The 14219-nt window shown below is 39.0% G+C and overlaps 1 protein-coding gene across 3 annotated transcripts in view; it reads right to left on the reverse strand.

Moving 5' to 3' along the window:
- Window positions 1-14219, reverse strand: part of GPATCH2L (G patch domain containing 2-like) — a 48180-nt gene that overhangs the window by 28811 nt on the left and 5150 nt on the right. For all 3 annotated transcript variants that reach the window (XM_004682058.2, XM_012724679.1, XM_012724680.1), the window contains exons 3-4: window positions 6049-6113; window positions 912-1088 (exon numbers count right to left, since the gene is read on the reverse strand). In XM_004682058.2, coding sequence (XP_004682115.1) covers window positions 912-1088; window positions 6049-6113 — 242 coding nt within the window. The remainder of the gene's footprint in view (window positions 1-911; window positions 1089-6048; window positions 6114-14219) is intronic.

Here is a 14219-nt window from a genome sequence, read left to right on the forward strand (position 1 = left end):
ACCAAGATATGGAAACAACTCAAATGCCCCAAAACAGATGACTGGATCAAGAAGCTGTGGTATATACACACAATGGAGTACTACTCAGCAATCAAAAAAAATATGATAAACTCATGCCATTTGCAGCAACATGGATGAAGCTGGAAGAAATTATACTCAGTGAAATAAGTCAGAAGGAAAAAGAATAATGGATAATATCTAGTATATGAGGAATATAGAGAAACCCAACAAAGGGTCAAAAAAAAAGGACAAACTTGTAGGCAACTATATATCCGAGGCTTACGGGAGATGGAGAGAAGAATGACCAAAGCAGGGGTGGGAAGAGCACAAGGAACCATGTGACAGTTCACAGGTGAAGTGATGGTGGGATATCTACAGACAATACACCCGAAGGTAGAACTCAAATACTGAACAAAAAATGCACAGAGCAAGAAAATTTTAAAAGTAATTTAAAAAATAATGAAGTCCACCATATAGAATTATTTAAATCATTATCCATTTTTAAAGTGCCATTTTACTTTGCATGTCAGTGTTCTCACTGAATCTGTTCTCCTCCAAGATCCAGTATGCAGGCTTTCACTGAACACTCGACCCATCAGCCTCACAGCAGGATAAGCAGCTGTGACACGCTGCTGGGATTCCTAAATTTGGCACAAATGGCAATGATAAGCTGAGGTAATTTCCTGCTAAAATATATTCCTAAGAGTCTCCATGAGTAATTTAGGTAAGCGTGACTGAAGCTCGAGTTCCAAGATGCACCCTGAATCCTTTGGAAAAATCCCTGGACTAGTTCCAAACTCCAAGATAGTTAAAAGTGTGCTTAGTGGCTCAAAAGTATGCCTGCCATGGGATGATGTTCCCAAAAAGAACTGCAGAAGTGTGAAGTATATTTTGGTGTTCTCAGAACTCACCTCTTTGAACTGGTCGAGAAGGTAAAAGAAATGTGGAATCCGAAAGTTTATCCAATCCAGAATCTACTCTTTCTACTTCAGAGCAGTGATCAGGAGTCCACTTTGGCAGAAGATTAGGGACAGTGAATCCTGGGACACATTCTCCTTCATAGAACCAATCACTCTGCTCATCATCACCTAGAATAAGAAGATTAGACCACACCATAAGCTGGAAAATTCCAACATGCTCTGTGGAAAACCAAATGGGAGGATAATTTCTCAGCTATTACAGGTTTTTGACTATACTTTTTTTAATGTGTGTATGTTTTACATCATTGTTCATTTTTGTACAGTGTATGCTTGTATACTTTCTTCTTGTAGGTCCATTCCCTAGATTATACTTTTAAATAAAGAAAAAGAAAGGAAAAAATGTTTTTATCCTTCCTGAACAACACTATGATGAAAACATCAACATCAAACCCATATGATAAAAATGTTATACCAGACTGCTTTTAATAGTAAAAACTAATAAAACTACCACTTACTAACTCCTGACCACCTACAAGGAAACACACTAAAATTCTGTATGTATGGCAACTCTTTCCAATTTTATACAAACTTCAACTTATAAATGAAGAAACTAAAACCCAGAAAAGTCTAGGTCAAATTAGTAAATAATGAAACCAGGATTTGAACACAAAGACTAACTTATTGTTTAAAAAGTAAACTGCCTTCGGGCCCTCCCTGGTGGCGCAGCGGGTTAAAGCACAGCACTGAGACTCTAAAGCCGCTTCCGCGTGAGTTCGATTCCCACCTGCCCAGGAGGTGACCACATGGTGTGGCAGACCTCTCCTGACCTGCTGCTCCCCTCAGCAGTGTACTTCGTCGATCTGCCTGTTCTGTTCCCCGCTCTGTCTCTGGTGAAGCCTCTCACCGCCCCTGAGCCTCTGGCCTGTACCCCAGTTCTGTATGCACAAATAAATAAGTCTTTTAAAAAAAAAAAAAAAGTAAACTGCCTTCCATGTATCATTTTCAGTGACATACATGAGATTCAACCCCCACAAATATGTCTTAATTCAAAACTTGCTGTTCCTGAGGGATTTATCATATTTGTATTTCTCATAACAGTTGAATAAAGAATGCATACCCATACCTTATTTCTTTGTCATTGGTGGGACACCACCCTAACACTAACAATTCAAGCTACCAGAAAAAACTAGCTATAGATAATGTAATCCCCTAAGGTTATCAACAAGTTACACCATTTGCCAAAGACCATACCCTTCATTAATGACAGTCAAACCTAGATCCACATATCCAGACTCTTGTTTGAAACTTCCTTCTATTGACTAAATGACAGCACCTAAGTTTCCAAATGAGTTTATTACTGTCCACAAAGAGTAAAAAAAAAATAACTTTGTATTTGTCAACCACCCCTTTCAAAATAGTAAGGATGCAGGAAATTATGACAAGAACATGTGAAGAGATCATAATGCACTCATCTTCTTGCATATACTGGACCCCAGGGCAGTTGCTCAGGACATGCTAATCACATGAACTATTAGATTCCTGGACCACTAACACCCAGGTAACGATAACCCTTAAATCACCACTGAGAGCTCTAAAAGGAGGCATAAAAGCTGCACACTGGCGGACAACAGTAGACATGCCCCAGTGATGTTACCCAGTGTGCTCTATAAAAGCACAACACCAAGAACTGCCTGTCTGAAACAGTGGTTTCCAATCTGTAGTATATATCAGAATAGATCATTAAAACACATGCTGCTGGGCCCTAGTCCTGGTTTCTGATTCTGGTCTGGGCAGAACTAAACATTTACCTTTCTGATAAAGTCCCTACAGTGATGCTAAGTTGGCCTGGAGACCATATTTTGAGAATCATCACTCTAAAAGCATCTCACCAAATGGAGTACATAGAGATGAATTAAAAATAAGCATTAGAATTAACAATAGTAGATATCGCCTCACACAGACATTATCAAAGTAAGAAACAAGAGTTAAAGAGGATGTGGTGAGAATGTAAATTGGTACAGTCATGACAGAAGACAGTAACTGAAGATTACACAAAACTTAAAAACAGAATTTTCATGCGATTAAGTTGTCTTGCTTCTGGAAGTAAGAAAAACACAAAAACACAAATGAAAGAGATACATGTTTATGCAGCGTTATTTACAACATCAAGAACTCAAGTCCCAACAGTCAGATGACTAGATAAAGAATCTATCCACAATGGCAAACCACTCACAAAAAGGATGAAGTCCTGTCATTTGCACACGGATCAATATAAAAGGTATTGTGTTTAGTGAATTAAATCAGAACACTGAAAGACAAACACCGTATCATTTCACTCATGTGGTACATAGACTATAAGGCCAATTAAGGATTTACCAGAAGGGAAGGGCAAGTTGATTAACAGGTGTTAATGGAATGGTGAAGAAGACTTGGTCTTGGCCTTTTAGTGGTAAACTTAAGGTAGTGTATACATATGTTGATTTTTGATGATTAACATCTGAAACTTATATACTGCTATACTGCAATGTTACTTCAATAAAGAGAATTAACAATGATCAGCTTCTCTGGACTTCAATATATTAATTCAGGCCCATGTCCTCCTGCCTCTTTGGGATACTGCTTTAGCCAACAGTTAATTATATTATTTTATAACTTGAAGTTCTATGTACAAACTGCTTGAAGGAGAAACAGGACAATTTTCTCCTTACCTGGGCTTCCTAACAGTTAGTAAAAGTTCGCAATATACCAAACAGGAGTGGAAGCGTTCAGCTGACAAACACAACCACTGTCCCTAGCAGATCAACAGAAGGGGAGCCAGTGAAAAGTCAGGATCTAGTATAGTCGACTATATTACTGTCTCCGACTCTACTGCCTTCCTGTAACAGAATGATAAATCCATGCTCTCTGCCTTTGCCTCAGGATTCCATACCTTTTCTTTGAAGCATTGCTTTTCCTCATTCACTGACATTATGCTTGGTCATATGACTTGCTTAGCTAGATTATTAGCAGCTGTGATTCCAGCAAAAGCTCTAAATATTTATGCATGGTCAGCTTGATCAACTGGCATGCACCTCCACCACCTTCGAGAAGTTCATGTAGCAAAGAGTAATTGCTCTATTAGCTTAGCTCTAGAATCATATACAAGAGTAGCTATAAACCAAACCTGAAGCTGGGAGGCCAGCTGAGTCCAGGTAAGAGCAGCAGAACAACGATCAACTCCCAGTCAGTCCCATGGCAAGAAATGTGGTAAACCTCTGAAATCTGGAGGCTGCTAAGCAGTATTACCATAATAAAAAATTTATTAATATAACCTATCTCCTTCACTTCCCTCCTTCCAATCTTCTGCTGTGCTTTTTAACGGCCAAATCCAGCAGGAAACGAGAGCAAGAAAACCTAATGATGTAGGCTATGAACATGACCCAAAGGGGCAAAAGGAGAACAGGGTCTCGGGAGATGATCAGACATTCAAGGAAAGGTAAGGATAAGATTTCAGACAAACCAGTGTAAAAAAAGATGTGGAAGCAGGAGATAACACATCTTTGTGCTGAGAACTCTAAGCATCTAAATATCCCCAGAATGTGTGAAACTAAGGGAGAAATAGAGGCAAATTGGAGTTATAAAATATAATCTTCCACTATAACCCATGGATTTCCTTCTAAGTGGAAAGATTTTCCAAAGGTTAAAACTTTTATGTGTGGGCCCTCCCTGGTGGCGCAGCGGGTTAAGGCACAGCACTAAGAAGCTAAAGCCACTTCAGCATGAGTTCGATCCCTGCCTGCCCCGGAGCTGACCCACATGGCACAGCAGACCTCTCCTGACTCGCCTGCTCCTCCCCTCAGCAGTGTACTTCGTCAGTTGGCCTGTTCTGCTCCCCAACTCTGTCTTTGGTGAATCCTCTCACCACCCCTGCACCTCTGGCCTGTACCCCAGTTCTGTATGCATTAAAAGAAAAAAATTTAATGTGTAAGAGTCTCACACTTTCCTCTCCATATATTTCTATATAATTATGCATCATAATCTTCAAGAGGTACATTATATGCCCTAGCAGTGCAGCAAAATAAAAAGCATTAGTTTCTCTAAACATATGCAGCAGCTCATTCATGCAAAGACAACCAGACATTCCTGATACAAGATGAGAGGATCAAGACTCCAGCTAGAGACTACCTGAGAGTTTGTAAGGACACTCAGCTCCCTCATCATAATGGGATAGCAATGTTCTCCTGCTATGCCCTACAGGGGAACAACCTCACTTTATTATCCTAAGAAGCTCAACACTCCACAACAATGCCAATTGTTATCCATGCCCACAATTCAGAAGTATGGAAGAGAATCCTGAGTCTCACAGTCCCAGAATCCTTTAGTTACTAGGGAGCCTACCTGTATCAACCTAGACACACAACCACATGCCTCAATTCTTCAATCACTTGGGGAAAATATCATTGGATTTCAGAGTGAAAAGGGACTTTAGAGATCTACTAATCCCTTACCAAGATTAAGCAATCTATAGCCCAAAGGAGCTATATAAAATTCTTACTGGTGCACAATTAGTGTGGACCTAAGCAAGTGTACAGGATAAGAACAAAGCTTCAAATTACAGTTTAGGTAATAAAAATAAAGGACTGATAATTAAAATATACCTGCTTTATTCACAATGCCCTATACTATACTAAATTTCAGGAACTTTAGAATGATGTTTTCTACTGCATGTTCACCTAGAACACTTAATCATTAATAAGTTAGAAAAATAAACTCTTCCTACGTGAACATAAAGTCTTAACATCCCACAAAATAGAGTAATATATGAGGATCTGGGGGTTCTAACAAAAAACAGCTTCCCAAAATCCCTCTTACATAAAACCCTTGGGACTCAATGATTCTTACTATAAACAATCTGCATTAAGAATCACCACAGGTGTTTGTGGGAAACACAGATTCCAAAAGCCAACTTTAAACCTGTTTGACTTGTAGATGCTCAGGAATTTGCAGTTTTAACAGTTCCACTGGTAGCTCACATATGCCCTACCATTTTATTTCAGAACCAATGCTACTGACAACCATTATATTCTCAGTGACTCCTATAATAATTAAGACTCTTCCCAGATACAACCCAGAACAGCCTCAAGAATACCTTGCCGTCCTTCGTCGTTGGTAAAGAGCCCCGTGTCACTGCTGCTACACACACTGCTGGTTTCGCTGAAAAACAGTAAGACAACATGTCAGTTCGAGTCAAAAACAAAGCACTGACCCCCATTCGCCTCATTTCACTCCAGCCATCTGCCAATCAGAAATGTAAATGTCATGGGGAACTTCTTCATAGGGGAAAGTTTGTTTTTCCCTGACAATGAAAGAAATACAAGAATTCTAAAACTTACTTGTATTTCAAGTAACTTAAGAAAGTATGGAACATTACTTTGTTAGTTTAGAAAGCTATTTAGCAAGGCTCACAGCAGTAATCTCAATCTGGTTTGACATATTGACACAAATTTACAAATATACCTTTATTTTTATATGCTGTCAACTATCAGTTTCAAATAAAATTATTCAAATAAAATTTTAACTTTAAGACATCTAGCAACTCTTCTTTTCCTCCATTTACAAAGCCGCAAAATCTGCTAACAGATTTTTGGTCAATATGACAAAAGTTGTATTTTCTAAATTAAATATGTATCTTGATATGAATGGATTCTCAAAATTAATTTTGTTGAAAAAGGAGGTAAGGTAAAAACAAACTCTGAACTCACTGAAATAAAATTTTGTCCCACATAATTCTGTCCACTCAACTTCATTTCCTGATCTATTGCCAACAATTTATCTTTACTTGATTGGCAGTGTTCCTTTCCATTTCATTTTTCTTTCTCATCTGCTGTTTAAGATGGGGAAAAAAACCAAAGCAAGGAAGTTGTGTTCTTACCATGCTGCATAAAAACAAACTGGCAAAATCCCAATCTACATTTCTGAGTCAAAATCTGAAAATATTTTGTATTTTGCAATATTCCCAAATATCTTGCCAACACTAAGTCCTAAAACATTGGTTACATTGAATAGCAATGCCTTCTCATGTCTCTGAAAGCCAGATTCAACAGATTTGCTGCAAAAGACAGTAAGACATACCTGATTTCTTTCAAGGTTCTTCCACTTGATTTTCTTCTGTATTTTTAAGTAAGTACAGAAAGTGTTACCGTAAAAAATGTCTTACAAAACTGTGCAACTGATTCTGATGGATTTAGAAACTTCAAAGAATTCTCCAGTTAAATTCAGAAAAAGTTCTCATTAAGTATGGCATTTTTTTTTTTTAAGATTTATTTGTACATACAGAACTGAGGTACAGGCCAGAGGCTCAGGGATGGTGAGAGGCTTCACCAGAGACAGAGTGGGGAGCAGAACAGGCAGATCGACTAACTACACTGCTTAGGGGAGCAGTGGGCGGGTCAGGAGAGGTCCGCCGCGCCATGTGGTCACCTCCTGGGCAGGCGGGAATCGAACTCACGCGGAAGTGGCTTTAGCTTCTCAGTGCAGTGCTTTAACCTGCTGCGCCACCAGGGAGGGCCAAGTATGGCATTCTTATGATATCTGAGTTTAAGTAACTATATCTGTACCACTGAATGGTATCGTTTTTACATTTTTTAGCAAAATCCTTGGAATATGTTGGTTATAACTCTATTGAGTTATAACCAACACGACTGCTCAGATTACTATTTCATTATTCTCATCTAGTCTTGAAAACAAAGCAAATTTAGTATTTTTTTAATATAATAGTTTATTTTTACATCATTTTGTACATTTTTTTTTATCTCAATTGTAATCCCCGTGGGTTCCCATCACTGAGTCACCTGTGTGCTAGTATTTTTTTCTTTAATTCAGTATTAAGGAGTACTTAAAAAGCACATTAGGCCAGATATAGAACAGATAGTCTACAATTTCTCCTAAAATTTCGCATTTACTTAGTAAGCATTTTTTTTTACCATATACTACATACTGTAGAGCAGCACTACAACTAACCAAAAAAACCCATGTCAATCATTAATTTACATGCATGAATTTTTATTTAAAAAAAACTAGGCTATCAAAAAGAGAAAGGTATGAGAAGGCATACAAATACTTTCCAATGAAGAACATCCTACATCTAACAAGTTTAGAATTCAGCCTTTGAACACTCAAGAATTCATCCCATTTTAGAAGCCAGAAAATGACTCAAAATTATTCATGAAAATAAAGACTGTGATAACACATCCACTTCTCTATGCCTCTCACTTAAAAAATTCTCCCTTTATTCACAGTCATCATTTTAAGACACAAAATGAAAGCCTAGAGTTTGGACCACCAAATGTATTACCTAATTATTTTATTATTAGAAAAACAACTTAAGTGCAAATAATTGCTAACCAGCAGTTCCAGATTTTCTTCCCCAATATTTTATTATGAAAACTTAAGCATACCAAAGAAGTTACAGCTACCACTTGCATTCCATTACCTGCGTGCCATAATTAACATTTTATTTCTCTTATTCATCTAGCCGTCACACCTTCAGACTTGAGCATCTTTGTAACTCAAGGCATTCTTGGCAGATCAGATTAGTTGGGCACGCACCAGTTGTAGAGACTATTACCACGTAAACAGAGCCTATTAAGATGCTACTGATACCTCTGTCCACTTAAATTATTAATTCCAATGCGAACACCATCAAACATTGTAAACTATGGTGCTAACTTTAAAATGTATTATCTGTTCTTTCCATGTTCTGAAAAATCAACCGTTGACCCTTTTGAGCCGACTACTTTCAAAACAGCAAAACAGCAAGGGCTTTCAGCATTTTAATGACAGCATTTTTTTTTTTTAATTTTTAAAGATTTGTTTATTTATATATACAGAGGTGCAGGGGCAGTGAGAGGATTCGCCAGAGACAGAGGGGTGAGCAGAACAGGCCAACTGATGAAGTACATTGCTGAAGGCAGCAGCAGGTAGGTCAGGAGAGGTCTGCCGCGCCATGTAGGTCACCTTCAGGGCGGGAACCGAACTCATGCTGAAGTGGCTTTTGCTTCTTAGTGCTGTGCTTTAACCTGCTGCACCACCAGGGAGGGCCCTGACATTTTTACTTTATAAAGATGATCAATGTTTTGGTCATATTAAATTCTCTAAATTTGAAACTCATGCTGGTAGAGTCGAGTCAATGAAGTAAAAGACCAATCTCAATACCACCAGAAACATCTTGACTAGAGGCAATTTAGCCCACTTTCTTCTCCCCAAACCTCTTCCAGGGATATTTTTTCTGGGGGGATGAGGGGAGATCAGGACTTGGGAGGGGTAAAGGAGCTGGTGTCCTATTGATATGTAGTGACTGGAGAGGCCAGGAATGCTGCTAATATCCTATGATATAGAGGACAGCCCTCACAACAGAGAAATGCCTGATGTAAAATGTCAATAATGGCATTAAGAAGTCTAATCTAGAGTGATAATAAAACAAAGAGCATCATGTTTGACGGAAACCACTTCAGATGAGAAGAGGAACCTGTGTGCTTCCATCAGCTAGATAGAGCCGCCTTCAGGGCAGAGATGACCACCCCGAGGAAGCAATAATGTCACTATTTTACCAGGGCAGGCCAAGATGTCCAGACCCCCATTTGGACCTTCAGGCAAACTGGTAGAACTGAAACTAGAGTTACACAGATCACCCCTCCCTGCCTAGCCCAGGCAATGAAGATCTGTAAGGATGGTTAAAGAGAATCAAGCTGGAAGGAAAAAAAGGAAGTATCTTGTTCATCTCATTAGTTCCAATGCCTAGAAAAGCATATGGTACACCAGAGGTGTTCAGTAAATGTTTTGAAAGTGAAGTTAGCTTGTTCTAGATCTGCTCTACTGTCTTATATGACTTCATGGTATGTCACTTCAACTCTCTGAATACTATTTCTCTGCAAAATGATGCAGATGAAACATTAAGAGGAATGGTTGGGCCTCCCTGGCGGTACAGGTGTTAAGTCTCAGTGCTGTGAAGCTATCACAGCATGGGTTGGATCCTTGGCCAGGGAGCTGACCCACAGACCTCGCCTGTCCTGCCTGCTGCTCCACTTGGCAGTGTATTTCACTTGACCTGCCTATTCTGCTCCCCATTCTATCTCTGTGAATCCTCTCACTACCCCCACACGTATGGCCTACACCCCAGTTCTTGTATGCATAAATAAATCTTTAGAAAACAAAAAGTAAGAGTCATGTTTGAACTACTTTGTGAACTCTAGAGCATAATACAAATGCAAAGGATGAAAGATGTGAAAGCCAATTGTAGGTGCTAGTTCTCATAAGTATCCAAATACGATTATTTTAGAGGCAATTTCCAGGCAGATCTACTAAAATACACTGCTGAGGGGAGCAGCAGGCAAGATAGGAGAGGTCTGCTGTGCCATATGTGAGCCAGCTTCCCAGCCCGTGATCAAACTCAGGCCACAGGTGCAACAGCGCTGAGACAGAGCCCCTAGGCCTCCAGGGAGGTACTATTTTCATTTTAAATGGAAAACCCAAATACAGCCTATGCCATCTACTATTTCTTTGCAATGGATTCCACTCAAGAGAAGGAGACACTGGCTCAGTAGCTATTAGGTTACAAGTGTCTCCAGAAGGGGTTTGTACTAGAATTTAGTTTATTGGGGGGGAAAATTGTTAATATAAAAGGCTATACTATTAATTATTGATACTACTATAATTTAGAATGATACAATAAGTTATACTACAAACCAGACCAATACTAAGTGGTTTCTATTTATTACCCTATCTCTTCCACCCTAAAACTCATCATTCAGATGAAGAGATGTGGCCTAGAGAGGTTAAGCCACTTCCAGAGTCAGCACTAGAGCTCAGGGTGGCATTATCTCCAGAGCCATGGGACTGTTTAATGTCCACCAGCACATGGATGGATTCACCTCATTCACTAACAGTCAATCCCATGTTTCTCTATTCTTAAGATACTTCTGACTTTCAGCACTTCTTATTTTCACTCTCCTGAAAATACAAAGAGATTAACTAAGGAAAAGAGTATTCCTTTGCTTTTTGCTACTTAAAACATTCAGACACAGCAGAAACTTTACTTGTGCTTTTACAATCAGTTATCAGCTAAAGAAGTACCATATAGACTAGACACCATGAAAATTAAAAGAAGCACCTGAAAAATAAGGCCTCCCTCTTAATGTAATAACTTAATTTTAAAAAAATAAACATTCAGGCCCTCCCTGGTGGCACAGCAGGTTAAAGCACAGCACTAAGAAGCTTAAGCCACTTCCGCATGAGTTGGATCCCCGCCTGCCCTGGAGGTGACCACATGGCGAGGCAGACCTCTCCTGACCCGCCCACTGCTCCCCTCAGCAGTGTAGTTAGTCGATCTGCCTGTTCTGCTCCCCACTCTGTCTCTGGTGAAGCTCTCGCTGCCCCTGAGCCTCTGGCCTGTACCCCAGTTCTGTATGCACAAATAAATAAATCTTTAAAAAAAAAAAAAAAAGAAACTGTTTACCTAGAATCTGGTATCTGCCAACAGAAAAAGTATAGAAATTACCTTTGAACCCATTCTCTACTATGCTGGGTTATATGCTCTTCTTACACTTACAACTGGTGAAGAGGATGTACAGAGCCCCTAGTCTAATTCCCAGTGTTACTCGTAGGCTTTTATTTCATAGAGCTACACTGGAATGAGAAACATCTTTAACCCTCACTGCCTGATAATGACCCCATTCCAGGAGTGTGTAATAAAGGTATATAAATCACTACAACTTCCTGAATGCACTGACTTTTCTTCCTCTGCCCAGACAATGGTAACCTTTAATCTTAGGTTCTATGACTCTCAAAACTCAATATGCTGTTACTGCCTCCTACTCCCAAGCACACAAACACACAAATACACAGAAAACTAAGTTTTCCATTCAGGTGTATTCTGGGAGTTTCAGTTTCCAAAAAGAAATGCAAAGATACTGGTTAGGAAATAGAGGAGGAACATCACTTACTTCAAACTGAGCTACCTAATTTTCCGATTGAAATTTATCTTTTATTTCTGAACCAAGGGCTGATTATAGTTTGGATGCACAATCTGGCCTTCAGGGCAGGCTCAGCACTGTAGATGTGGGCTTCTAACGACATTCCCCAGTCAAGGTCCATCAGCCCTGCAGTTTGAGGAAATCTTGGCCATCGGTAAACTCTAAATCCTAGTTTCTGGAGATGTGACTTTGTGATATTTCATATTCTCCAAAGTATTTTAGTGGGCAGTTGAGGCTAGTGGAAGTTACAATAGTAGGGCAGTCATGATTGAAAAATTCAGTGCTTCAAGGAACCTTAAAGGTCATTTAGCTTAACTTTTTCAATAACTCTGTAAGTGGCCACGCCCATGCCTGAATCCCTCATGATCTAGAACTAAAGTTATACTACATGCTGATAATACAATACTTTGAACTATCTACGAGTCCTAGTTTGCTGCTCTGTCCTCAGAGAATAAGCAAAATACTTCAAAAGACAGATCTTCAAATCCACCTTGCAAGCTGTCTTTCCCAGTTGTTTCTGGTTGAATTCTGAGTAAGTCTACATACGCACACTATGCTAGCATTCCATACTTTCCAAGGTAATACTACCATCTGCAACAGCAGGAAATATATTCTTAGTCAGCATCCCTATTTACAGACAGAAAACAGAACATCCTCAATCTACCACATACATTCTTTTCCACAGCTCCAGTAACCCTTGATTAATGACCTCCACTTGCAAAGGAGGCTACTTACCTTAACCATGAAATAATGAATGCTATTGATCCAACAAGCTACTGCTATAGAGTGTTATTGATCACCCAATCTTTGGTTAAAATGGTCCTCATTTAGCAATTTCACCATCACAAATACCTGGAGCAAAGCACACTCATAATTAAAGAGTTTGGGGGAGTTAAAGTGAGAGGTGATGGACAGAGATCTCAGCTTTCTCCCATTTATTCTTGCTTCTGAGCTATTGTTTGTGTCAGAAGGGATATTGATTTTCTATAAAAATAAGAAAACAAGAGGCACCAAGGGGCCGCAGAAGGTCAGCTTGGACTGGGGAAGGGGGAAGGTTTAGCACTCTATCTCTGTCACTTGCTTTCCAAGAGAAGGGAATCTTTTCTTTCGCTGAGATTGGGCCTCTAATACATCATGAGGAAGGCTCCTGACTGCAACTTCAGGATGTCACCCAAACCAATTCACTTATGAAAGAATAGAAGCTAAACTACATTCATGGAAAATAAACAGCTGATTTGTTAGTGAAGAATAGAAGCTAAACTACATTCATGGAGAATAAACAGCTGATTTGTTAGTGAAGAATACAGCAAAACGAGACTATGAATCACCTGATAGATGTTACAGGCCATCTGAATAAAGATCAGTAGAAAGTCATTTTTCAAAACAGTTCTCCCATTTCAGAATATTCACAAATGCATATGCACAGGAAAATATTAAAATAAATTTGATCTTTTTTATTCATCATTTAATGAATGAAACTATTACATCATAACCACTTGGTTTCTTGCGGGATTCCTTGGTATAGAATTGAAGAAAGAACAGAAACAAAAGTAAAAATAAATACTAGTTCAGTTTAAAAGTATTGAATGTTTAGTTAACATAGGAAAATTAAGGAAATCAGAAATAAAGCTGATTTGAGATGACTTATTTTCAAACGTGAAACATCTAACATGAATTTCTTAAAAAACAACTATTTCTAAAGAACTAAACTAAGCTAAGTTTAATAATCAACTTCATCCTAATAGTTCTGTGAGGTGGATCATGTACACTGGCAATGTTCCATACCACCAATTTTAAAAAAAAAAAAAAAAAGGCCTATACTTCGAACTGTATGTGACTAAACTATAGCATAGCCAAACAGATTTATGAGAGATAGCAAGAGGATTCTTCTGAGTACATACAGTAATCTGGACAATTTTGACAGAATCAACTCACCAAGACAGTATAATATCCAAATCATAAACTATTATCTCCTTAAACAGACTCTAATGCTAGTCCTGTTTATAAAGTATGTTTAGTAAGCAAGGGTAGAAGCAAGATTTTAGTTTCATTTTACTTAGAGAAGCCGAGCATAATTACACAGTCAAAACAAGTGAAAATCACCATCCCTCCCTGGTGGCATAATGGATTAAAGCACAGCACTATGAAGCTAGATGCAGCCACTTCACAAGTTCAAACCCCGGCCAGGGAGGTGTCCCACATGGAACGGCAGACCTCTCCTGACTCGCCTGCTGCTACCCTCAGCAGTGTATTTCATCGATCTGCCTGCTCTGTTCACCACTCTGTCTCT

This window comes from Condylura cristata, unplaced genomic scaffold (assembly GCF_000260355.1).
Source record: "Condylura cristata isolate star-nosed mole 26May11 unplaced genomic scaffold, ConCri1.0 scaffold00013, whole genome shotgun sequence".
Classification (NCBI taxonomy): Eukaryota; Metazoa; Chordata; class Mammalia; order Eulipotyphla; family Talpidae; genus Condylura; species Condylura cristata.